Source organism: Peromyscus eremicus, chromosome 10 (assembly GCF_949786415.1).
Source record: "Peromyscus eremicus chromosome 10, PerEre_H2_v1, whole genome shotgun sequence".
Classification (NCBI taxonomy): Eukaryota; Metazoa; Chordata; class Mammalia; order Rodentia; family Cricetidae; genus Peromyscus; species Peromyscus eremicus.
The window spans coordinates 21,545,285-21,572,009 of record NC_081426.1 but is presented as its reverse complement, the minus strand read 5'-3'; the positions used below and the strand labels follow the sequence as shown (position 1 = coordinate 21,572,009).

Sequence of the window (26,725 nt, the reverse complement as noted above, 5' to 3'; positions counted from 1 at the left end):
ATGAGGATGCTAAGCACGTATGCTGAGCTGACCACAGGTCCTACCGAATTGAGCATAAATTGCCACATATGCTACTATCACACTTGAACATTCCTACAAATGCTGGGAAGACTTTCAATGTTTTATTGCTACTCAACTCCCAACGGCTGGATTTAGAGCCATATCCCAAACCCTAGCAAGCATATCCTTGCCCAAGGTTTTGGAGATATGGCACAAATAGAAATATTTATGCATCAGAGAATGCCTTGGTAGAAACAGCAACCATGCAAATATCATTGCTACCATAGCCAAGGGTTCTTACCGCGTCCTCCTTTGCTGCTGAGCTGGGGCTCAGGTGGGCTGAACGGAGGGTAGCGTGGGGATGTTTTCACTAGAAAAGAAAGTAGGGAAAAGGTTATTGGTACTTCTCACTGTTGCAGAGTATTTATTTACACTGTAAAGATGTGTCTCTGCCTAAAGCATCTTCTGATTGGTATAATAAAGAGCTAAATGGCCAATTGCTAGGCAAGAGAGAATAGAGAGGACTTCCAGGCAGGGAGAGAGAAACTGGGAGAAAGAATCTAGGTGCGCGATTTCGCCAGCAGACTCAGAACAAATTGGATGTACTGTATGTACTAAGAAGAGGTAACCCAGCCACGTGGCAGAACACAGGTTTTAAAAAATATGGGTTAATAAAGTTATAAGAGCTAGTTGGGGAAAAGCTTAAGCAAAGGCCAAGCTTTCATAATTAATAATAAGTCTTTGGGTCATTATCTGTCTGTCTGGCAGTCCAAAGATAGTCCAACAAGAAAGCTTGCTACATCCCACCTTGTGGTACCAAGTTGCACCAAACTAGTTTTTCTTCTTTCTTACCATACGGAGTTTCTGGTGACACAGGGAATGCTGGGGTCAGACACATAGACTCCTTGCTGTGTGAAATCCTGCCATCGATCACATCGAGGTCAGGGGGATAGGCAGTGATCATCGTCTGAAATCAGCATAGAGGGAGAACAGAAAAATATGAATCCACGTAGATACGGCCCCTCAGCATGGTCCGCTGACAGAGCCCACATCTGAGAGCGGCTCAAGGGGGAAGAGACCAGCCTCGGGCCACTTCACTCTCACCCAAGCTGGAGCACAGAGAGAAGGGGCTTAGGGGCCATCGTCTTAATACAGTGCTGGAGAGCCGGGAGCGAAGGTGATGGAGGCTGATAAAGGTAAGTAAGCATTCCACTGAGCACGAAAGAGCACACCAAGGAATCCTTAACTACATCACCGTTACCGATGAGCGAAAATGCACAGAAACAGAAAGTCAAACACACAACAAGGAAGGAACTTTAGGAGAAATGTTCCGGATATCAATAATGCATGTTTGCAAGAGTTATGGTGAAGGCTCTAATTTTTCAACTGGAGAATCAAGTGTATAATTAGAGTTAACTATCTGAGGACGGTGACCTGTCCTACTCCAGTCCTGACGAGAAGCCTTGAAGACCTCTCCCAGGCAGGACCTCCCTCAGGGTCATTATTTGCCATGGAGGATGTGGAGCCCTGTGTGCAGGCTACAAGTCTGCATTTGCCACTTGCTATGCCGTCCAGCTACAGGGTCCTGCTAGGTCCAGGGCCATGCTTCCTAACCCTCACAACCCGTCTGTAGGCTTTGCATCCCACACTCATTCTACAGAGCAGAACACTGAGGTTTCAAGGCCCTGGCAAGGCAACCCCCGTATAGCCATCTATGGGGAGTGTGTGGATCCCACACAGGCCTTCTGACCTAGGCTCCCAATCAGAACTCCTGTCTGTCACTGAAGAAACCATGTCTACGAGTCAAGGACAGAAAGGTTACAGTGACTGGTGACCTTATACGAGGCATAGCCATTGCCCTAAGCCCAAGGACAGGAAAGTGGGGTTGAGTGGAGATGGGGACAGAGCCAGGACATACCTCTTTGATGTCTGCAGGAGAGGAAAATGGTCCCAGACTTGGGGCTGGGTCCACACTGGCCTTTCCCCAGCCACACTTAGAGAAGGACACCTGGCTCCCGGCATCATTGTCATACTGCCCGAGGCTCAGCTTCCGGAGCCGTCCCCCGATGGACTCATCACCTGAGGAGTCAGTAAGGCGAAAAATAAATGGGCTTCTGAGCATGATCCTCATAGCACAGTGTAGAGACCATTGATAAAGCCCATCTTCAACTCTTTCTGGATAACGCCATCACTAGTCAGTCACTCCAGACAGACACAAGGGCTGCTACAGGCAGGCCACAAACACAGGGGCCATCCTAGGATGCCCAGAGACAAACCAGAATACTCCATCCAGAAAGGCCTTGGGGTACAGGCAAGGCCGGGCACTAGGATTCAGCCTATAGTGCTGGGACAGGAGACTGCTGAGCTTGACTTCAGAGAGGGCCAGCTAAGATCCAGCCCCCAGGCCTGGTATGAGCACTACCAGACTATGCACCTGCAGTGATCCAGGCATTTGGTTCTCCCATGACAAACTGAACCTTCACATGGATGGGGAAAACCCCAAACCAGATACTAAGAATGAACATTCAATACACCAATGCCAAGCTCTGACAGAAACTTCACAGCATTTACTCCTGACCCAGATGCCCATGGTCAAACCGATACTCGTCTTGTTAGGGAGAAAAATACGTCTGGGCAAGAGTCTGCTTTCTAAAATTTCTTTCGGGGAATTCTCAAAATTGGGCAATAAGGGGAAACCTGCACCAGCCTATAAAAGTGACAACGTTTTAAGTCACGATATAGTCTTTTCACACCAAACCAGGCTTTGCTGACAGTCTAGGCATAAGCTAAAAACACAGAATCCCTAAGTATGGTGGTGCATGCTTCTGATTCCATGAGGCAGGACCACTGTCGGTTCAGCGTCAGCCTGGACTAGGTGCTGAGACCCTCTCTCAAAGCGGTAAATAACCAGGGCTGGGGAGGAGGCTCAGAGGATTAAAGTGCTTGCTGCCTGGGGAAGAGGTTTCACACAAGGCTGCCCTGAGTCGGCCTCAGGGACACAGGTGGCCCTCTTATCTCTTAATGTGTGCGGTCCTGGGACTAAGAAGTCTGAAGGAGCGGGAAGAACAAGATCCAGTGAGAGAGCCTTGTAACATCACAGCAGCCCTGCCCCTGCCCCGGCAATGGTGACAAAGAAGACATTGTCAGAAAGAGACCGTGGTGACTGGTGACCAAGCTGGACAGGGGCGCTCATGAAGAAAAGTCCACAGTCCCTCCATCACAGTGAGCAGCAGAGGAGTTTCAGGCCTGGGGGTTTGCTCTGCACCACACAGCAGATCAGTAAACAGCCATGTATTAATGGCACAGGCGCAATGGCAAATGCTTTAGGGTCCAAAGAAAGAAGAACGGTACCAAAATAGTCAAAAGCCCATCTCTGGGATGCGGAATTCCAGGCAAGGGCTCCCATTTTCTATAAATCTCCCCATTTTTTAAAACTTTCAAACTATAATTTTTATTTATTTTTTTGAATTACAGCATAATTACATCATTTCCCCCTTCCCTTTCCTCCCTCCAAACCCTTTCATGTACTGCGCACCTTGCTCTCATTCAAATTCCTGGCCTCTCTTTTCTTTAATTACACACACAAACACACACACACACACAGAGAGAGAGAGAGAGAGAGAGAGAGAGAGAGAGAGAGAGAGAGAGAGAGAGAGAGAGAGGTATGTGAATATACATATATTCCTTAATACATAAAAACAACCTGTTTAGTCTGTATAATGTTACTTGACCATTTGTTGATAACCATTTGTTGTTCGACAACCATTTAGTATGCTCTTCCCTGGAGATTATTTCTCCTGCCCTCAGCAATCCTCAGCTGCCTGAAGTTCTCTGTGCAGGGCTGAAGCCTCCTGCGCTTTCCCCCATCCACATTAACGTATCTCCTGGTGTCATCTTCGCTGGGTCCTGTTTAGGTGTGTTGGCAATACCTCACGGGTGTAGCTTTTCTGAAATTTCTAGGAGACACCATTTCACAGCAAAGTTCCTGTCCCTTTGACTCTGTCTTCTAAAGTTTCACTAAGAACATTTTTACTTTCTAAAATTAAGGAAGAGACTTAGATTCCCTTTCGGAGAAACCAACCTGCTTCTTTTTTTCTCTCCTCTACAGGGCTCTGTATGGATGTCCTCTGCTGGTTCTCACATTTGTATACATGGCCTCTGCTGGTTCTCACATCTGTATGGATGGCCTCTGCTGGTTCTCACATCTGTATGGATGGCCTCTGCTGGTTCTCACATTTGTATACATGGCCTCTGCTGGTTCTCACATCTGTATGGATGGCCTCTGCTGGTTCTCACATCTGTATGGATGGCCTCCACTGGTTCTCTCCTCTGTACTGCTCTGCATGGATGGCTGCTGGTTCTCTACCCTGCAGGGCTCTGCTGGCCTACACTGGTTCTCTCTGAGCCTCTGGTCTTACATTACACCCACTCTGTTTATCTTCACAAACTCTGGTGTTGGGTCAATAAACATTTCCTCCCTCCTGAGCAACCCACTAAAGGAACCCAAATGGATGTGGCCTTCCCCACCATTCCAAGGCGATGCACTCTATGGAGCCACAAGGTGCCACGCTACAGGCATCTCTGCCCTTCTTTAATTACCCAGGGACAGGAGAGAGGTCTAACAGCTCCAAGGCAGGACCTGTTCTTCCTATTTGTCAGGCAAGGTGACGCCAAAGTTAGGTTCCACAACAGGCCCAAGGCATCTCAGCAAGTACAGTGAGAGAGCAGATCTTAAGCCTAGGCCCGAGGCCATATCTAGAGCCGGAACACTCCATCAGCTCTGTCTCCACTAGGCACCGATAGCATCTACAGCAGAGACCCCTATTGGCAGCTGCTCCTCCTCAGCAGTGGGAGGTGACAGGGCAAGAGGGAATCCCAAGGATGGGGACCCTATGCCTGAGAACTGAACTAGGCCCAAGAACTGAGTGGTCCAAGAACATCCACAGGGATGTGCTGTGGGATGGTCTGTATGTCAAGTGTGTTGCTGATTGGTCAGTAAATAAATCACTGATTGGCCATTGGCTAGGCAGGAAGTATAGGCGGGACAAGGAAAAGAATTCTGGGAAGTGGAAGGCTGAGGGAGAGACACTGCCAGCCGCCATCAGGACAAGGAAGATGTAAAGTACCGGTAAGCCACAAGCCATGTGGCAAAGTAAAGATTAATAGAAATGGGCTAAATATAAGAGTAAGAGCTAGACAATGACAGGCCTGAGCTAATGGCCAAGCAGTTTAAATAATATAAGAGTTTGTGTGTTTATTTTATAAGTGGGCTCTGGGACTGGCGGGACTTGGTGACAGGAGCTGGAGAGAAATTCTCCAGCAACAAATGGCGTCCAACGTGGTGGCAAGAGTCTCCACCTAAAAACGGAGAAAAAAGATTCTAAAACGGAGCTAAAAACAGCTCCTAGTTGTCTCTTTTAAGCTAGTGGCAGCCTGCATGTTTGAGCTACTATGGCGGGTTCCTGGCGTGCATGCTCAACCTGCCGCCGTATGGCGGGAATGAGGCCTCTGCGAATGGCACATTAAGCTATGTGGTGAATTTAGCCTTTGCTAGCACAAAACAAAACAAAACAAAACAAAAAAAAAGAGGTTTCTGCGCTACACGCTGCTTTGATAGAAGCATAGACCCACTGTTTCTGAGAGTTGATGGCTCCCAGAGCTGGCGGAAAACGGACTACCGCCATGTTGAAAAGCTGAAGTGGGCGGAACCAGCAGCCACAGCGCCAGTGCCATTTCAGGCTTAGAAGGCTACAGTTTAAAACAATAGGCTCAAGCTAATATAAAAAAATAAGCCACGTAAAGATGACTACCACACAGAGAATCTGGATTATGTTCTCTTTGATATTCGTAACTGCAAAAAAACATTTGATTGTAAAAGCTGTTGAGTTATGCCAAAATGTATATTTTAAAGGTACCTTAACTTCAAAATTTGGATATAAGGATATGTTGCTTTGGAAAAGAGTCTCTGCTTTTGTTTCCACAGAAAGCCAGAGACTATGGATTTGTTCCAGATTAAGATACATCAGGTTTGACCAGCCAAGACCCCCTGAAAGGTCTCCAATGACACCATGGCCCAGATGATTCAACATCCAGAATGGTTTCAAGTCAACTGGCTCAGATATACAGCCTCACGGACTACTCCATGATCCTAAAATTTTCTTTCTGTCTCCAGGAGATACAGCGCCCCCCTCCAGCAGGAAGTAGTAAGAGAAGCTACGCCCAAATTCCCAAATATACCAAGCTGGCTTTAGAGATGGAATTGGCTCACTCCCCCTCTAAACCCAGACATATTGCTCAAAAAAAATGGTTAAGAGATTCTTATGTCCCAAATCAGAAGAGCCCTCTGGTGTGGGACAGACAAAAACCAATATTTTTATTTAAAGCAGGTTGATTATAAATACAATCTCTTTCTAAAGAAAAAAAGGAGATAGTTTAGATATGATAGGATGAAAGGGTAGATTAATGAACCTACTTTTAAAGAGTAACAACTTGTTTAAAATGTTTTACATCGCTATAGATTTTAGTTTATTGATACAAGTTTAAACTTAATTTTGTTATACTGTATATATATTTCTATTCTTGTTTGAGGTATTATGTTTATGTAACTCATTTAAAATTGTAATGGATAATTAAAAAATAGATTAATAGTTAGTCATCTATGATAATATTTGTAGCCATGTTAGTTAAGTCTTCTAGGTATACATAGATATATTTCAGATAGATAGGTAGTCTTCAAACACTTCAAAGACCTACAGAATATGGCATTTAAAATGTTTTAAAAGTTTAGACTTTTTGGACAATGAGACATGTCTGCTCCTGACAGCACCGATTTACTTCAGAGAGGAGGATGGGCATCGAAGACACTCCATATGGAGTTTATCTTCACCTTGACAAAAATAGCCATTTGGGCAAGAAACTGTTCTTGCCTGGACTGCTTGATCAACTGGACATACAGGACCCATAGAAAGATGACCACTGAACTTTGCTTGACAAAACGGTCCTTCAGGTTCCTGCTTTGCAAAGAAAACTGCCAGACATTCTACAAGACACAGAAAAAAGTGAATAAGAGACTCTAGGCCTGTGGGCTAAAGACAGATGCCCCAACTTTACAAGAAAACTTTGCATGACTGTCCAGGCTCAGCTGTCTCTGTCTACCCTGCAAGACTCCTAAGAGTTGCTTATATCCTTCTCCATTTCTCAGGTAGTAATATATCCTTCTGAGGTCTTTGATGTGGTTAAAGACTAGATACTTACAATTTTCCTTAGTTATAATAAAAGATAAGTTAGATATAAAACCTTAAACTTACAAATATAAGATAGATAAGATCTCTTCTTTAATATTGTAACTGTAATTCTTGCTTGATAATTGTTTTGTTATATGTAATTTTACTATGTTAAAGTTAAAACCTTCCTTTTTAAGAAAAGAAAAGGGGAAGTGCTGTGGGATGGTCTGTATGTCAAATGTGTTGCTGATTGGTCAGTAAATAAATCACTGATTGGCCATTGGCTAGGCAGGAAGTATAGGCGGGACAAGGAAAAGAATTCTGGGAAGGGAAGGCGGAGAGAGAGACTCTGCCAGCCGCCATCAGGACAAGGAAGATGTAAAGTACCGGTAAGCCACAAGCCATGTGGCAAAGTAAAGATTAATAGAAATGGGCTAAATATAAGAGTGAGAGCTAGACAATGATAGGCCTGAGCTAATGGCCAAGCAGTTTAAATAATGTAAGAGTTTGTGTGTTTATTTTATAAGTGAGCTCTGGGACTGGCGGGACTTGGTGGCGGGAGCTGGAGAAAAATTCTCCAGCAACAGGGATGGGCATGGTCTCTTACACAATCATTGTCCTTCAGGTCCTCACACTCAGCTGTCACACACAGGTTCATGTGACACGTCCACATTCACTGTCACAGACACTCGCTCTCACATGCTGACACATGCCACATACCCAGTCTCTCATTAACATACTATATGACACTGAGTCACACATTCTCTCCCCCATTCCCACACATGGCTATTCAGACACACACCACATGGGCACTCTCTTACACCTCACACTCATGCATCTGTCTCTCCCACAGCCTCCCACACTCTCATGCACTCACATTCACACACTGACCTCCATATTGACATGGCCTCTGCCTGCACATCTGTGACAGGCAAGGATTGGGTTTTGTGCTCTCAATACTGAGGAAGGGGGGCACTTGGGCACCCACACCCCACTTCTGTGGGTCCACACGATTCCCCATTTGAAGGCTGCTATCAGGAAGTAGGGTGCTGGGCATTCCTAGAAATGCACTTCTTCCCAGATGAGGAACCCCCAGCATTTCCACTTCCAGGGGTTATAGAAGCAGATGTGGTGTAAGGCTTCCTTCCCTTCTTGCAGGGAACATTCCTCACCTGTCAAACGCCTTGCACTGATAACTCCTCCTTAAGGCCTACAATGACCCTATGACAGTGAGTATGCCAAGGTCCTTAGCCTCAAACACAAACACCAGAGCCTCAGAAGAAAGGTGGGGCTAGGGACTACCCCAAGAAAAATGCAGGCACCACCACTTCAGCCTGGTTCCTCTCACTACATCAGGGCTTCTCAGGGCCAATGTTCCCAGGTAGAAAAGACACAGAAGCCCCCAGACATTTTTACCTCACACTCTGGTGATCGAGAGGTCTGGAAGGAGGCTGGCTGCTGCAGGGACATTTCTCTAGGTGTTTTATTTACTATCTCCGGTGCCTGCCAAGCAGGTCACCTCTCTTTAGAAAGACTGGAACAGTAAGCAGGGTTATGTCTCGCCACCCCCTCCCTTGGGCTTAGCTTCATTACTGAGGGTAGATGTGGAAACAGCCGCCTACCTACCATGTCAGATCTCAGCTCTGATGTCCATCCCCACTGATGCTCTGGAGGACTGGGTGTCTATGAGTGGGTAAGCAACAGGAGGGCAGGAGATGGAGGATGGAGCGACGGATGAGGGGCAGATGACCTGGTCAGCAGTCCATGCTGAAGGCTGACTCCTCAGGCCTCCCTTAAAGAGCCCATGATGGTTTGTCAGACATATGCTCCCAACCCTCCCTTCCCTGGGAACAGTGCCACAGAGTAAGGAAGACACATGGCTTGTTTGTTTCTTCTTCCACTCTAGGCTCAACTTGTGAGCATCTGCTGGGGAAGAAATCGTTTATGTCCACTAGGTTACACTCTTTGCACTAACACGAAAGCACCACTATGCACCACCCTTGGTCTTTCTGCTGCTCAGGGTAGCCCTGGGTCTATCTATCTGCCAGCTCCTAGCGAAGCAGTTCTCAATCTGTGAGCCATGACCCCTTTGGGGATGATCAAACAACCTTTCACAGGGGTCACCTAAGGCCATTGGAAAACACAGATATTTATGGTACGATTCATTCATTACTGTTACGAAGCAGCAACGGAAATAATTTTATGGGTGGGGGTCACCACAGCATGAGGAACTGTATTAAAGGGTCACAGCATTAGGAAAGTTGAGGACCACTGTCCTAGCAGGACCCTAGGGGCTGCGGGGAGGGGCTGCATCGGGGCCTCCTGTTTCCCTCTGCGGCTGGTGTTCCACATCTGCAGTAGCAGAAACCGCAGACTTCGTTGGTTCACAGTATAAGGACTGCAAACTGACTTCAGATCTCCAGTGCAAAGCTGCCTTGAGGGACTTGGGCAACTAACTGAATAGCAAAATACTTCACGAGTCAATGAGGAAATAGTAAATCTACTCTCGGAACAGAGCTGTAAAATCCGTGCTATACAAGCGGCGGCGACATTCTTTACTGTTCATTTTCCTGTACGAAGTCAAATTCAGGAAAAGGGGAGGGGAGAGGGGGAGAAGGGAGGGGAGGAGGGGGAGGGGAGGAGAGGAGTGGAGGGAGAGGAGGGGAGGAGAAGAAGGGGGAGGGGAGGGGAAGGAGGAGAGGAATGGAGGGGGAAGAGGGGAAGAGGAGGAGGGGAGGGGAGGGGGAGGGGAGGAGCAGGGAATGCTGGTGGACACTAAGGTGTGCCTGTCACTGCTGGTGCTTGTCTGATATGGGACCGAAGAGGAGCTGTGCTGGCTTGAGGGAGCCTTCTCAGGGTTTGGCGCAGCCCTACCTGCACGCCAACTCGTCTAGGTTCTGAGAAGAGCCAAGGGGGAACAGGGAGAAACCAGGCATCGGGGAATATTTGCGGGCAAAGGGCCTCCTCTCCCATAGCTGTGGCAGCCCCACCTGCACCTGCTGGGGCCCGCGTGGCTCCCTGCCCACCTGTGCCTGCTGGAGCTCAGTTGTTACAGGGAGCTGCACCTGCTTCCAGCGTGGACCCTGGCAGTAAAAAGAAAACTTGACCTGGACCCTGGCGCTTACAAAAGCTCAGTGAGCTGGGGACAGAGAGGCCACTTCAGGCCTAAGTGAGCAACTCTGCCGGATGAGCCTTGTTCCAGGAACCCTCCATGCAGCTGGGCTCCCCATGGAGGGAGAGATAGACAGCAGCTACTTGGTGACATGCTTTGCTGTGGCAGAATGCCTGGACACCCAACCCCGCCATCAACTCCACCATCAACCCTGCCATCAACCCCGCCAGTTCCTCTGAGCATTCAGCTGTCCTTGTGTGGGCCAGCCTTCCACCTGGCCCTAGGGACCCACCCGACCTCAGGCTAGAGCTTAAGATCTGAGTCCCTATGTGCTCTTCATTGCTACTCCCAAAGTCAATGCACTGATACGTGAAGACGCCTTCTGAGCACTGCCCGGGACCACCAGAGACCTTGGCAAGCATAACAGGAGCTGAGATTGCCATGGGTCTATGGGGTGTACTGAACCTCAGAGAGAGGGAGAAGCCAATGCTAAATCACTGAGAACACACATGGGGACAGAACCCTGTAGCATTCCAAGGCCAGGCAGTCGTGTGGGCAGTGTGGTAGCAGGGAGATCATGACAGGGAACTCTCTCAAGCACTTCATCTGGAGACACAAAGAGCCCACAAGAACTGTGTCCAGGCCAAGATTGTCAGGTACTGGGTTAACATGCAGGACTGAGTCCATGATAGCCCAGGATAGATAAGATCACTATTGAGAATCCCTGAGTATATGCTGGGGGGCGGGGGGAGGGCGAGGTTTAGATCACTTAGCTGGAAAACTACCTTTTAGAAGAAATCTCCCGCAATGCTCCTTGGCAGTTCTGCACTTGTTCAAATGCACCAAACTCCCAATTGTGAGTGTGGTTGGTACAAAGCCCTTCCTCACTGGTCTCATTCAGCTGTGTCCTTTAATGCTGCTATGGGCCATGCAGAAGCTTCTTAGTGTCACCTGGCCTTTCTGGAAAGTGGGAGAGGGGTGCCGAGCAGGAGACACCATGACACCCACACTGACTTTTCAGGGTAGAATCCTCTCCTTGGTGAGGTACATGGCCCACTCTGTTGCTAAAATAAAGCTACCAGTCCTAGTGGGAGGCAGCTGATGGGGCAAGACCACTGGCTGTCCTCTGCGTCCTGCACAGCAAGGTCCCAAACTCTGGCCCCATTGGAACCAACCTAGAACATCCCAGCATCAATGAGCCATGGGATGAGTGATTAGATACACATCTAAGTTCAAAACTGTAATTGTAAACATGTGGTTCTCCAGCAGTATGTCACTAAGATCCCCCAGGGTGGGCTTAACCCTTCCTCTTCTACATCTACCTCTTCCCTTAGAGTCAGGACATGACTGTCAAGCTCTCAACTTGTAGGCACTGCAGGTCTGAACCCAGGAGTCACTAACTGAGCATCAAGTACTTCAGACACTTGGGCTGTACCAGGCCAATCAGCCTCCCTTTGCAGCCAGAAGCACGTATGGGCGTCACGAGCACCAGCATCCAGAAAGCCCACAGGTGGTCACAGAGTGCCATGCAAAGAATGGATGGAGTCAACGTCTTAGCAAGAAATCAGTGTGCAACACCGAGATGATGGTGGACTCACGGACTCTTAGCAGCACTCTGCACAGGCATGCGGTGAAATGGACATGCTAACTTGCTTGACCACACTGAGTACCTCAATGGTGTATGTCAGAATGCACTGAGCATCTTACAGAGACACGGAAACAAGCATAACTAATAAAAAGGACAGGGAACAGGTCCTAGAGCATGATCCATTTTCAGACATGGTCTTTATTTTCTACCTGGGACCCTGGAGAAAGAAGCACCCATAGGTGATTAATTCTTCTCTACAGGATCATGTAAGAACAAAGCAAGCCTGGCACCACATGGCATGCGGGTGGTTTCGGAAACTCCCTCACATTCCTGGGAATAAAAACAAATATCGCGGCGAGGTATTTCTGCTGAGGTGGGGGCCTCCTGATTTCAGCGCACTTGGATAAATAAGCATAACCTCTACAGACGTGACTGGACAAAGGCTGCTGTGAGGAGGACAGTTCAGCTCAAGTGTTCCCTGATGTGAACTGAAGAGCTCTCTTTTGGCAAGCTGAATAGAGACAGGCTCAGTGGCCCCAGTCACCTGGTGGGCATGTTCCTCAAGAGCAGGTGGCACGCATTTCCCACAAAGAAAATGGGTAGGACATTGGTAGTCCAAGTGCTGAGTGATATACCAGAAAGAGGGCAGGAAAAGCCCTCTGGGTATCCACAGGCCCATCCCCTCTTCCCCGTCTCTGTTCCTAACCTGATTCTAATAGGGAAAGGAGACTTCTGCAAAGTTATGACAGAGGAAGGAAATGGAATTGAAGATGTGTTCCCCTGGGAATCCTCCAAGTGCTTGATTAGATGAAGGTATATTGGAAAGGGAGATAACATATCCCCAAATCTGGGAAGAACATCTTTCTCATGCAACGAATATCGACCACAATGCAGAATGAACTCTGCATAGAGTTGTAAAGAACTCCAAGCTACAAAGAGGATTCTGGTAACATCACCTATCACTCACATCTGGGAGATTCCACTCACCAGGAGGGTTTTGAGACGCAGTTGTGATTCCTTCCTTTTATGTTTAAGTAACCTCCTCTACTACAGCTACAGAGGGCAAGACACTTCCCTCAGTCAACGCCCATGTCATGGCACAAAGACCATGTGGCAGAACCAGAAATGACAGCACACGGCTGACCTCACCAAGCTTGGGAACTGTCAGAGCCTCTTCATCCTGATGGAGACAAAGGATTTGACCTCCATCACATGGAAGACCCCAAAAGGCAGTTCTCCCTGAGGGTGGCCTTCCCAGAACCTGGGTCCCTTATGAGATAGCAGACCACATGTTTCTACTATACTGAGAGCTCCAAGCTTCTGAAGATGACCCTGTCCACCGACAGGCTGGTTAGTCTTCAAAGAGACTTTAAAACATCTGAGTGGCACTTTCCCAACAAACTCAGCAAGAACTGCCCCATGACCCAGTAAATCCACATTTAGTGAGAAGCAAATAGGTATTCTAACGGTACGTGTGCACCCACAGGCATAACAACAATATTCACAACAGGCAAAACGCTGATGGAATCCTAGTGTCTGCTGACAGACGAACAGACCAACTATGGAGTATTGTTTAGCCATAAACAAGAATGAGTCTCCAACAGTCACAGACTTTTAAAAATAATGTGCTCTGTGAAAAGAAACCAGCCAAGAAGGGCCACATCACATACACTTGCATTTATATAAAAAGCAAGAATATCTAGGGAGACAGGAAGGTTAGCATGCTGGGGGCTGAGGTTGGGTGGGTGGAAAGGGAGCGCTAATGGGGTAGAAGTCTTCACTGGGGGAATGGGGAGAGTTCAGAAACCACAAAATGGAAGTGGCTGTACAATAGTATAGCATTGCTAGAAGCACTGTGACCCAGTAGCTCCTTACCCCCTGCAGGGACAAATCCCCAGGCAGAGCTGGAAGCAAACACAACCCATGGCATTTTCATGCACCTAGTCCCACCCTTCCGGTGTCTCTGAGCCATGACCCCTGACTCATAACAAAGTCCTACCCACAGTGTCCCCTGTCACATCCACCTTCGCCATTGATGGGACAGTGATCGTATAGACAAGCCTTCAGCTGCCCAAGGGCCCATGGCTCGCCCTTTGGGCTCCTTGAACACAAGACTGAATCTGTGGTGTGGCCCACCCTGCCCATCCAGCATTATTTCCTGACACCTCTGCTGGTACTGGTTGTTTAGCACTAGGCTCCCCCAACATCCCACACCCTTTGGGAACATCTACCTGGCCAGTATCCCTGCCAGGCCTGGCTATGAGGGTCTCATGGAGCACCCCTAGATTCCTTGACTTGCTAGTGGTGATGAAAGGTGCTAGCAAAGGTGAACCGTGTGGGGCTCTCCTCTTCCACATGTCTCTGGTCCCTGCCATCAGAAGCACACAAGGGCTGAATTTTGAAGTTTCACCCACTCCTCCCACAGCACAGGCAGGAAGGCCAGGATGCTATCTGCAAGAAGTGCCAGGTTCCTGTCACCAGGGCACTGAGCCTAATGTAACAAGAATGAAGTATTTTATTTACAGCGTGAAACAAGAAGTCCCCAAGGTATGGAATTAGCAGCCAGCCTTTTGTCATGCATAGAAGGATAGGCTTCGCACTCTGGCTCACGTCTCTGGTTACCCAGGTAGCCCTGCCATTCCACTGCCGCTTAAAGGCTGTGATCCAGGAAAGCTGCCCACTCACAGGCTGAATTGGAGTCGGGGGAGGCAGAGGCTGGGGTTCTGGCAATGAAGCAGCATCTGGGGCTCTCAAATAAGGTACAGTCAGAGTCCATCACACCAGAGTGAGGGAGCAGTCTTACTGGCCAGTGGGCATTTCCAGGCAGCAAAATCTCCCCCAATGAACTGCCTGCCCTCACCTGGTTTTCCGCGGGATGTAACACTGTAGTCAGCACCAACAGTGCTCAGTGGGTCTCAGGTGCCAAAGCTGGCTCCTCACCCCTGCCAGCCTCTCTGGTCCTACAGTGGAGATGGGCTACCTTATAAATCCCCTGACCATCCTCACCTCACCTCAGTGTCCATCTGGCAGAGCAGCTATGGAGGGGAAGCTCTGCACTGTTGCCTGACGAGAAGTTCTCTGTTCACAAATATCTCTGCAGTGTTTACCCCAGTCTGGAAAACACAGCCTGGCTGGTGGGGGGGCAGACTACAGCAGAACAAGGGCATGGCCAAGAGATGCAGAGTTGACAGGTGGACAGAGAGGGTACTCAGAGTGGATTAATACTATCGTCATCATGACCACCCCTGCACGACCACCATGATCACAGTCACCATTACTATAGTCACCTTCACCACTGCTACCACCAACATCACCACTTCCACCACCAATACCACCACTACAGTCATGATTCTCACCACCACCACCACCATGACCACCATCACCATCATCATCATCATCACCACCATCATCACTACCATCACCACCACCACCACCATTACCACCATCACCATCACCACCACCATCATCATCACCACCACCACCATCACCACCACCACCATCATCACCACCACCATCATCATCACCATCACCACCATCACCACCATCATCATCACCACCACCACCATCACCATCACCACCATTACCATCACCATCACCACCATCATCATCACTACTACCACCATCACCATCACCACCACCACCACCACCACCACCACCACCACCACCACCACCACCATCACCACCACCACCACCACCACCATTTCTGCCTCTTCTTGCAAATGGCATGACTTTCTATGGAGGAAATTCCACAAAAATTACCAAACAAACATCCCCAAACCAAGCAATAACAACAAAAAAATAGTTCTAGAAAACAAAGTCCAGCAGAATGAATTTCTAGCTAGACTAAAAATCCCATGTTAGCTTTTCATCACCAACAAATAGCTGCGATAACTACCCTGGAAAGAATAAGTACAAAGGTTTATTTTGGCACAGGACTTTACGGACTTCAGTCTATAAGCAGTTGGCCCTATTGCTTTGGTCCTAAAGCTATCACAATAGAAGGGCATGGCAAAGTCAAATCATTATTCACGGCCAGAGAGCAAAGGAGAGGAGAAAAAAAAAAAGGGCAGGGCTTCTACTGTTCTCTTCAAAGGCACACCCTCAACCACCTGCTAGGCCCCACTGTTTAAAGTTTCCACCGTATCCCAATGGCACCTTCTGGGAGCAAGTATTTATCATGTGGACCTTTGGAAGACATGTAAGATCCAAACTACTATGTTTTCCATCAGCAGCATCACCGTATCCATCACCTGCACTAGCTGCAGCCATGGCAGTACCATTATTTCTACCACACTATGAAAGAAACATCCTCAGATGCACTCAGCCTTCAAATGTGGTTTCTTTTCAGAAATAACCAGACCCACCCACAGAGGGGGCAGACTGCCTGCCGCTGCCTTCGGAGCTGGTGGGAGTCAAGCTACACAGTTCTGTGGGAATTCTGCAATCCCCAGGAGGAGTTCTGGTGGAGTCGTGGCTCTCAAAACGTGACCTGGAAAGTGAAGGATCTTACTGACTTGGGCATGCTAAAGCCCCAGCCAGTATCCTACAGTGGATCTGCATCTCTAGCCAGAATTGAGAGCTCAGCAGGAGCTGGCATCGAGATCAGGATGAAAGGTGGGCCAGAGAGGAGGAGAGCATGGGGAAGAAACAGCATTCTGGGAATTTCACAGCCCAGAATCTCCATGTGTGTACAAGACTTAGAGAGGTTGTTGTCAGGCAATTCCACATCCATAATGGGGCCAGGTTTCATGCACAGCAATGTCCTGGGGACAACATGAAGCTTTACAGCCTCACTGGGTCTTTCCTACTCAGCACACTCCAACTGACAGCCACGCAAAGAGGACCCTAGCTCAGTAGCCCTCACTCCCCTCCCCACCCAACTGATGGAGAAAACAGGCCTGGACAAACAGACCTGGGAATTATTTAAAGTAGAGGGTTTTTATAACACCACAGAACTTCCACGGGTTCAAAACCAGCTGCTTAGCCATTGGTGCTTTTCTGAATTTATCTGCTGATGTCTGGATATTTGTTTTACATCATTTATTACTAAACTTTTTCATTCAGAGATGGGAACAGGATCCCTGAAATTTAAATCTTAAGACCAGGAGCTAGAGATGGCTCAGTGGTTAAAAGCACCACCTGCTCTTCCAGAGGACCTGCGCTTGATTCCCAGCACCCACACAGTGACTAACAATCCAGTTCCAGAGGGTCTGACACCGTCTCCTGAACTCTGTAGTTACCAGATCCGCAAGTGGTACACAGACATACTGGCAGGCAAAATACCTACACACATGAAAAATTTAAAAATAAATGAAACTTTTAAATTCAGTTACAAAATTTAAGAACAACAGGGTCCTAGCATTCTCTCTACCTGACAGGGAGGAAAGACTGTCCCCTTCCTCACCCAGGTGGAGTAAGTACATCAGCATTCTTCTGATGAGATTTCATCAAAACAAGATATCCTGAACTGAGACGCCAGAGCCCACTGTGCAGACTGTGCGGTGGCTGATGGCACCACACCCAGGCTTCCTATATGAAGTACAAGACTCGGGCTCGCTGCATTTGGGAGCTGAGTACTGACCTGGTACAGGAAGCCTGTCTTGGAGGAAGAGCTGGCTACAGGAAGGGTGTCACCAGCTCAGCCCTGTCCTCACACTGAGCTTCCCTTCTGTGTTCACTGCTGCTGCTGGGGGACAGCATCCCATTTGCAGCAGGATTCTGAATTTCAAAAACACCTTCAGGGTCAAGTCCCAGTTTTGGGATATATATGTGTGTGTATGTGTGTGTGTGTATGTTTTGTGTGTGTGTGATATAGATAGATAGATAGATAGATAGACAGATAGATAATATATATATATTCTTATGATACCACTATGCTTCCAAAGGATTGATAGATTAAAAAATTACTAATCTATTGTTTAAATAGGAAAGTTATTTAGTTTGAAAATTATGTTTATAAGAAAAGGAACCAAAGAGGATCGAAGATTAAAATAAAACTCCAGTTAGTAACGTGACCCATTTCTTCAGTAATTTAATAACGGCCAGTGTGAGGGCGGAAGCCACCAAGCGATGCTCTCCAGTCCCTGGCCCTGTGCCAGCTTTACAAGAAGGGAGAATCCCTCAGGACTGTATTCAGTCAGCTAGAAAACAGTCACCGGAGCCTGTGTCCTGGGTCCGCCCGTATATACCACACAAGAGCTGCAAACTTTTCTAAACCCCTGGAGACGCTTTGTTCCTGAGGAAAAGCTTTGGATTTCACCTTCCCAAATACCATCTCCCAAGAACATTTGTTACACAAATGTCGTACAGAGTTTGGTTTCCACTCAAACCTTAGAACTCAGAATTTCCTGAAAGTATTCAATTCAATGAGCTCATGCACCTGCGAGAACTGACCTGGCCTGAGTTCTTAGTCACTGCTACTCTTTATGTCATAGGGCCTGGGGTTGTTAATGGCTATACCACAGCCTCAGAACCGTCCCAGGGAAGAAGCCTTTCCACCCCCTAGGTGTGACACATACCTACCAGCCACTCCAAACAACTAGAATATCCTGCTATGTGTCCAGTGATGAATCCCAGCATGGGACAGGTAATATAACCTGCCTTTTCTTCACACCTCGTCATCAGACACTGGGATAGGGTTTCCTTTCTACAGACAGCGTGATTGAAAAGTCACAGTAGCCCTGTCCTTTAATGGCAGCATGCCAGTTAGCTGGTAGCCCATGCAACTCTGATGTTAGCTAGGATCCATGCTGCAAGGTTCTGCTCCTGCCTGGAGAGGGATCCAGACAACAGCCAAGCTGCAGTCTTCCAAAGAGGGCAGAGACCATGGGTCTATACCACAGGGTCCATGTGAACTCAGGACCTATCATTACCTACTAACCTCCACAAACGTCCCCAAGGTGGGGACAGGCTCTTGTATCTTGTAGCAAGAGTCCTTGGAAGATGAATGAAGCCATTCTGCTAGGACCCCAAAGCAATATTCAGCACACTCAGGGGCTCCTAGCATCAACATCATTAGCACACAAACTAAGGAGGATGCTCACAGACTCTCTGAGAAGCACAGAGAAGCACTCATGAGAGGAAGAGATGGTTGAGAGCCTTTTACATTGTCTTTCTTGTCCTGGACCTGGCTCCTAGTAACACACACGGCTCCATCTTACCTGCCACCTCCTGCAGCCACTTCATCACCCTTGCGTAGAGACCGCACCTTGGTCAGTCTCCTCCAGGGATAACCTTGTGCAGATTCCAGACCAAGCCTTGTCCCGTCCATTATCTCCCAGACCACTTCTCAGGATGCGCCACTGCCCATGTCACACACTTTGGCTTGCTTTTTCATCCAAAGACAAAGGAACTCCACCAGCTCTCAAACCCTCTTAGCTCATGTTCACACTGGGGACATCAGACTGTAACTTGATCCTAACGCAAGCCTCTTCAGACTGATGCAGTCTGCAAGAAACCCTCCCACAGACTTGGCCAGAGACCACTGTCCACTACCACCAACCTTGGCCTTCCCAAAAAGGCCCTGCCCTGTTGTCCAGGTCCCCTGGTTCTCAGGTAGAAAGGCCCACACAGTTCTCTCTTGTGGTAGTTGGCCAACTCTCATCTGCTTCAGAGGGTACAGCACATAGATGGTCCTCACACCCAGGCTGTCACCCTTGCCGGGCCTAGGCCCACGGTCTTGGCTCTAGATCATGGTTCTCAGGACCCGAGAACCTGGATCTGCTCTACCTGAGCTTCTCTGGGGTCACGCCACATTCTCTGCTTTCTGCCCTGTATGCCTGTCTCCCTCAGCCCTTTAGAGCCAAACTTCTCTCTAACACATGGTGGCTGCTACCATCTATGAACAGCCTACATAGTATCTCGGGAACTTGGACCCTATATTTGTAAATACCACAGTTTACATACCCTGACTGCTTGATCAGGCCTCTTGTTCCTACAAGGATGACTCCAGAGCCCATCCATTCTTCTAACTCACTGAGAGGCCTGACCCTCCTCCTAAAGGAACATTCCTGAACTGAGAAAAGTTTCATTGTTGCTTATTCTTCAGATGTAGAAACTGAGGATCAGAGAATTTATGCAAAGGTTCTGAACCACACAGCCAGCAGGTGGCAGAGGAACATGGATCAGGCTACCTGGTGCTCTCAAATGGCCAGCTGCACTCCGCAACAGATGTGACAAAGTGTGTGAAATAAGACACTGACATCCCTCTTCAAGGGGCCCAATCCCGGCCCTCAGCCATCTTTATAGGCAAGCTTTGCACCTCTTTCTTCCCACCATTCAGATCTGCTACCCAGCTCCCACCGTACCAAGGTACCACTGGGATTCTAGGTCACGGCTCATTAGAGTAGAAACTGCCAAGGAAATAAGTTTCAGCAAATCCAAATTCCCAGCTGGACAACTTCTACCTGACATCAGCATCCCATCGGCTCACCTTGTCGGCCAGGGCTCCGGCCAGGGACTTCCACAGGGTCCAGCCTGCCGCCACACCGGAGCCTACTTCCCACACCATCAGGACACACAGAGCCATTGGCTGAGATGCCCAGGGCATTCATGTGTGTGGGGATGGGCTCGAAGGTGGGGTCCAGCTCCAAGATCAGCCTGTTAAGTTGCTCAATGGACTGGTCAATATCCAGAGTGGGAGAGCCTGGGGAATGACCAGTGTTCAGCTCCTGATGGACTCCATTCACGGCTTTGTCCTCTGCAAATCTGGGCTGGAGTGCTTTACCAGGACAGAGTGGCTGTGTGTCATGGGCATTTGGCCCATTGCTGAGTGGGCCTCTTTGAATGGGCACTCTGCTGCTGGCTCCACGAGTGGGAGTGACTGGGATGTGGGGTTGGGGCTGGGCAAGGTTAGCACTGTCCACCGTACTATGGCTGCCCAGCCTGGCCTCCCCATCTGGGGCAAAGCTGTACTGGTGAGCAGCCACCATCTGCTGCTGACGCACCCACGTCTGGGTAGAATAGTTGCTTTGCCCATAGGCCTGTGGAGGGGTGGGTGCAGAGGGCTTCCTCAGCAGGGGCTGCAGCTGTTTTGGCTCTCGGCCCCCACACATCCGCTCCCGGTCATAAAGGGAGTCCACACCGAGGCCTAGGTCTGGAGAAAGGGCACTGTGGTGATCTTCACCAACACCATTGCCAAAGCCATCAGACAAGAGGGAGTTCTGGCTGCTCTTGAGGCAGGTGAAGGGGCCCAGGTGTGCTGACTGTGGCCCTTCAGAGGAGGAGAGAGTACCCAGACTGTCCACACTGTGCAGATCATGGTGGGGCATCTCATCATCTAGAATGTCAGTCTCTCGGTCCTTTAGGGCAGTGTCTCCATTCACATGGACCTGGGCCGGCACCACGTGGCGCGTCCCACTGTACTTGCTGCGCACATCAGTCATGTCTTTGTGGGAGCTCGAAGAGTCTTCCAGGCCAAATCCACTGAGTAGCTGGTCCAGCTCAGCCTTCTCCTGAGGGCTCAGGCCCCTCTGTGCTCCTGGGGTTGGGCGCTCTTCTGTCTTATCGGTCCTGGCCGAGGCGGTAGAGTGACCCGAGTCACTGCTGACTGACAGGGTGTGGTCACCGTGGTCTGGACTGCTGGTGGCTGGCATGCCCTGAGGGCTGCCAGGGATGCCAGAATCTGAGGCACTCTTTTTCCTCACCTTGGCATACAGGCTTCCGTCCACTGGGCCCTGTGTGTGCAGCACTGTAGGGAAAGCGAGATACAGGCCATAAGCCAGGGAGCAAGTAGAACAGCACCTACCACAGTGGGCGTACCGTTACGTAAACAGAAGAGCGATTCTACAATGCAACTCAACAGTAAACAGGTGCAGACTCAATGGGGGTCCCCAAACTCCACCTATCCTCTGTAGAGTGAGCATCAATAGAAAGGATTCATATATATCAAACATATTCGGCTAAAATCATTTCGGCCTTTCCAACTTTGTGTGTCATGCTGAGGATAGAACCCAGGGTCTTATGAATGCTACTAAATGCTTTACCACTGAGCTATACTCCAGCTTCATGTTGACCTACCCATGCAGGATACCACACACACACACACACACACACACACACACAAATGCTGTAGAGTATTATTTTAAGGTGTGTTACTTTTGTTTATGTTGCATTTGTTTAACTCTGTGAAGTTGTGTTACTGTGCCTGTCTAAAACACCTATGGTCTAATAAAGAACTGAACAGCCAATAGTGAGACAGGAGAGAAAAACAGACAGGAGTGGCAGGCAGGGAGGATAAATAGAAGGAAGGATCTGAAAGGAAGAGAAGCAGCTAGAGAAGGAGGAAGACTCCAGGGACCAGCCACCCAGACACACAGCAAGCCATGGAGTAAGCATAAGATTTACAGAAGTAAGAGAATAGGAAAAGCCAAAGGCAAAAGACAGATGGGCTAATTCAAGTTAAGGAAAGCTGGCAAGAAACAAGCCAAGCTAAGACTGGGCATTTATAATTAAAAATAAGCCTCCGTGTGTGATTTATTTGGGAGCTGGGTGCGACACACCCCCCAAACTCCCCCCCCAAAAAAACAACAATATACATATCTATAGAGAAGCTTGGTGGTTTTTCACTCTTTGATTCATTAATGTCATTATTTTGAATGTGGAGCCCAGCTCAGCTCATGAATCACCAAGAATCAACTGCTCATCTATAGTTCCATCCATACATCTAACATCTTTTGAGCATGCAGGGCGCCAACTATCAGTCAATCCACATGTCACTGGGAAGCCTGCCACCCTATCAACACTCTAGGATATGCTAAAATCTAAATACAAAGCTGAATGGAAAGGGGCAGTACTGGGCTGGCTCAGGGTCTGTTGATACAGCACAAGATCCTTGGGTAACACAGGCATCTGATAACTGTCAGGACCTTTGGATCCCTTGGTCCTAACTTGCATGCACCACACACGGAATGCCATGCAAACAACGTGGGCAGAAAAGCTGAAGCCCCTGCTGCTGTTATTAATTAGGGCCCTGGCAGCTGTACATAAAGATTCACGAGCCACAATCTGCTGACTGGCAGCTGTAATTGCTTTGGCCACACAGGGCGTGTCATAGCAAGAACTTCCAAAAATAAGCTGGAGTTCACAGTCAGCACATCTCTCCTGTAAGCCTCCCCCATTTTCCTGGACTCTCTGCACTGTGGAATCACAGGCATTCCACAGCAAGGGGGCTGCTGATGGCTGCTGATAAGCCGTTTAGGCACCTAGGATTCAAGGCTTGAGCCACCATCCGCCTTTCTGGTAGCTACTGAGCCTATTCCTGTAGCAGTTCAGGAGAGACTAGTCCTGAGCATGTGTCTCATGGCCCCTGGTTACAGCTGGACACTTGGTCACACTCAACAGCTGCTGTCATTTTTGGAAATACTGGGATGGGCTGACATGTTGGGAATGGGGCTGAAAGGTATGGGATGCTGTGCCAAATGCTTACACAGCCCCGAGAACACAGCTCCGAGAGCATGCTTAGCCTGGGCTCCCTTTTCAATTGAACTGCACTGTAGGGCAAGCATGCGGAGAAGAGGAGACAGGGATGGAGCACACTGATGTGCAGTGCAGCCTGGAAAAGCCCAACCACATCTTAAAGTAGAACTTGGGGGAGGGGAGCTCTGGGGGTAGGAATCCTATACACAAGCTGTAAATAGACCAAGTCTTCAGACAGAAGGCAGGTAGAGACAGGCACATACGCTGGACTGGGGTGTGGAGTTATGGACCTTCATATTGTTATTGCTTGTTTAGGAAGATCAGAGGCTCCAGGAGAGTAAATAAGATTAAGCAGCTGTCAGGAGTGGGAGGCACACAGAATCCAGGCTCCAGGGCCTGGGTGCACCTGCAGCTCGACGCCACCTACCTGCACAGACAAGGCCGGGACTGCACATACTTGAGGTTCCATTGGTGGCCCTAACACAGCAAGTGACACTGAGCCAGGTTTCAGACACAAAGAGACTGAAAGCACATGCTACACTCAGCTCTGTGAACATCAGACAAAAATGCCTGGAAAGATGATCCTAAATCCCAAGTCACTTGCGAGTGTCACCTTTACAAAGAATACAATGCAATCAACCATATGCAGAATCACTGAAGTTGTATAAAAGAACGGCCCCTGAAAACATCAAGCCCATGGCTCACTCCCAGGCTCTACCAACCAGGGAGTTTACCTTGATCTTCAAATCCCCTCTACAAAAGGTGGGAAGTGATTCTGTGTGGAGGCTGGCCTGAGAACTAATGGCAGCATACCAGGAGCATCTTTATAGGCCCCATAGAAGCATCGGCTCTACCTGGCATCAGGGTGTTCTGCTGCAGGAATCTCAACCACAGAAGACCCAGCGGACTTCTGTTCTGCACAGTGTGAGAAAGGTACTGATGAGAAGTTTCTGCTCCATAAGAAATAGAGACACTATGCTCCTACACACACACACACACACACACACACATACACACACATACACACACACACACACACACACACACACACACACACACGGAAGAATGCCAGGTGGCTGCTACTCCAGTCCCCTGCACAAGGCAGGCAGCCAGAGCACAGATCACAGACCACTGGGACACACAGCCAAGGGCAGGGCAGAGTGCATGCCTCAATGACAGTTCATTTACAGCTTCCATAAGGTCTGCAGTATGAGTTCTCCATAAATCTTAATTAAATGGTACCCAGGCTTAAAAAGAAAAGGGAATGCAAGAATGAACTGTAAAAATATTCCTCTAGTTTTCTAGTTTAAACTGGAATTGCAGCCAAAAAAGTGCCTTCAAAAACTTCTAGAGCCCCTTGAATCCCAGCACTCGGGAGGCAGAGCCAGGCGAATCTCTGTGAGTTCGAGGCCAGCCTGGTCTACAGAGCAAGATCCAGGACAGGCACCAAAACTACACAGAAAAACACTGTCTCAAAAAACAACAACAACAACAACAAAAACCAGACAAACAAACTTCCAGAGCCAATCTTCTAGCTGTGCCTACGCAAAGAACAGCACACAAAGAAGGACCTAGAACATGGAAAGCATGGGATATTTTTTGGCTGGCAGTCATGAATCATCCTATTGTTATTTTCATTAGTAACAGTGTTTTTTTTAATTTGAGTTTTTATAATTTTTAATTATGTGCATACGGGAGCAGGGGAGTTTGCATGGGTACAGTGGCTGCAGAGGCCAGCAGTGGACATGAGATCCTTCGGAACTGGAGTTACAGGAGGTAGTGAACTGCCACCTATGTACTAGGAACCAAACTCCAAAGTGCTACAAGAGCGGCATGCATTCTTAACCACTGAGCTATATCTGCAGTCCCAAATAAGAGAAATTTTAAACCGACCGCGATGCAGGAAAACAGCATGATATCTATCTATCTACCCTGCCTGTGAGCCTGATCTCAGCCTGGCCCAGTTCTGAGCCCCTTAGAGGGTCTTATGCATCCTCATAGCTCAGATGGTATATGGCTGTGTTCCCACAGGCAACCCCAGGGCTGGACAGAAAGGGGCCATCCAACCCCAACAAGAGCCAGAGACGTGCTGGACTCTCCTGAGCTTCCTGATGCACACACGGCTAACTCTCTACATCACAACATGCTCAAGACGTCTAAACAAAAAGCATACTAAGCTTCCAAGCTGGCATCTCCTGCTAGAGGATGTGGAGGGCAGGGAGCCCAGGAAGGCTGAGGAAGCTGCCCCAGGGCTACAGCTCCTCAATGGTTCCAGCAGGGCCCACAGGGAGAACAGGCAGCTTCGGTCCTTACTGTGCCCACTCCGTTTTCTGGCAAAGTGCCACTTGTCACCCTCTTGACAAGAGGAGTGAGAAGCTCAGCTCTGGACACACTAGAAGCCTAAGCTTCTCTTTCATCCCGCAGGACCAGATCCTCGCTCTGCCATTTCTCTGTGACAGTTCCAGTCCGGACATCCCGATTGCCCCCGGCTCCTCCCTGATAAAATGAAATAATCAATCCCAGCTTTCAATGAAGTCACTAGAACTAGAAAGCAATGTACTGAAAGTGCTTGACCCACTGACCCCTGAGAAGGGCAGTATGGAAAAGATGTTTCTACAGTGATGAAGGCCTAAGGGCTCCCTCAGAGTCCTTTCTCACTGCTCACCCTACTCCTCTTAGATTGCTAAGGAGAGCACCTGCATCGGGGGCCTTTGTGCTCACTGCCCACAGGGTTCCCCATTCCTTATCATGCATTTCCCTACTGGGTTTTTGTCTTATGCACAGCAGACATCAATGTTAACACCTATTCTGAGATGCTTGGCTCTGCGGCAGGGATTTTCTTCTGCTTTGCTTCCTCTGGTACTCTGGCACAAGAAACATCCCGTGGTCACTGCATGGAGAGACTGACTATTCGCAGCTTATCATCACATGAGAAAACCTGAGTCACACAGACAGCCAATAACGGTCTAAAAGCAGATGTGCCCAGCAGCCCTGGGCCATCTGTAGTCAGCTACCCCATACTCTTCCAGACAGCATACCAGGTCTGACTGTCCCTGCAAGGCAGGGCAGGGCTGGCAGTCACTCCTCACTCTCTTGGCTGGCCTTAGCAGGAGTAGAAAAGTCCCTGGAGTGAACAAACCTCTGGACTCCAAAAAGTTAAAGAAAACCAATATCCGTAAGTGTTAGTTCAATATGCCCACAGAGTAAGAGGTACAAAGGTGTGAGGGATGTGTGGCCATTCTCTGAGAAATCAGAGCAATAGAGAGGAAGGCAGCATGTCGGTCAGCAGAAGCAGAGTAAACGGTGTCATGTCATTTCCGGTCTCACGTGCTCTCACCACCTCTGAGTGCACATCTCTGTCTAGTGTTGTTAAGCTATATGAGCAAC

The 26,725-nt window shown here is 48.6% G+C and overlaps 1 protein-coding gene across 1 annotated transcript in view; it reads right to left on the bottom strand.

Moving 5' to 3' along the window:
- Positions 1 to 26,725, bottom strand: part of Tns3 (tensin 3) — a 146,335-nt gene that overhangs the window by 32,194 nt on the left and 87,416 nt on the right. The window contains exons 14-17 of the mRNA XM_059275458.1: positions 20,355 to 21,611; positions 1,919 to 2,079; positions 853 to 967; positions 302 to 370 (exon numbers count right to left, since the gene is read on the bottom strand). Coding sequence (XP_059131441.1) covers positions 302 to 370; positions 853 to 967; positions 1,919 to 2,079; positions 20,355 to 21,611 — 1,602 coding nt within the window. The remainder of the gene's footprint in view (positions 1 to 301; positions 371 to 852; positions 968 to 1,918; positions 2,080 to 20,354; positions 21,612 to 26,725) is intronic.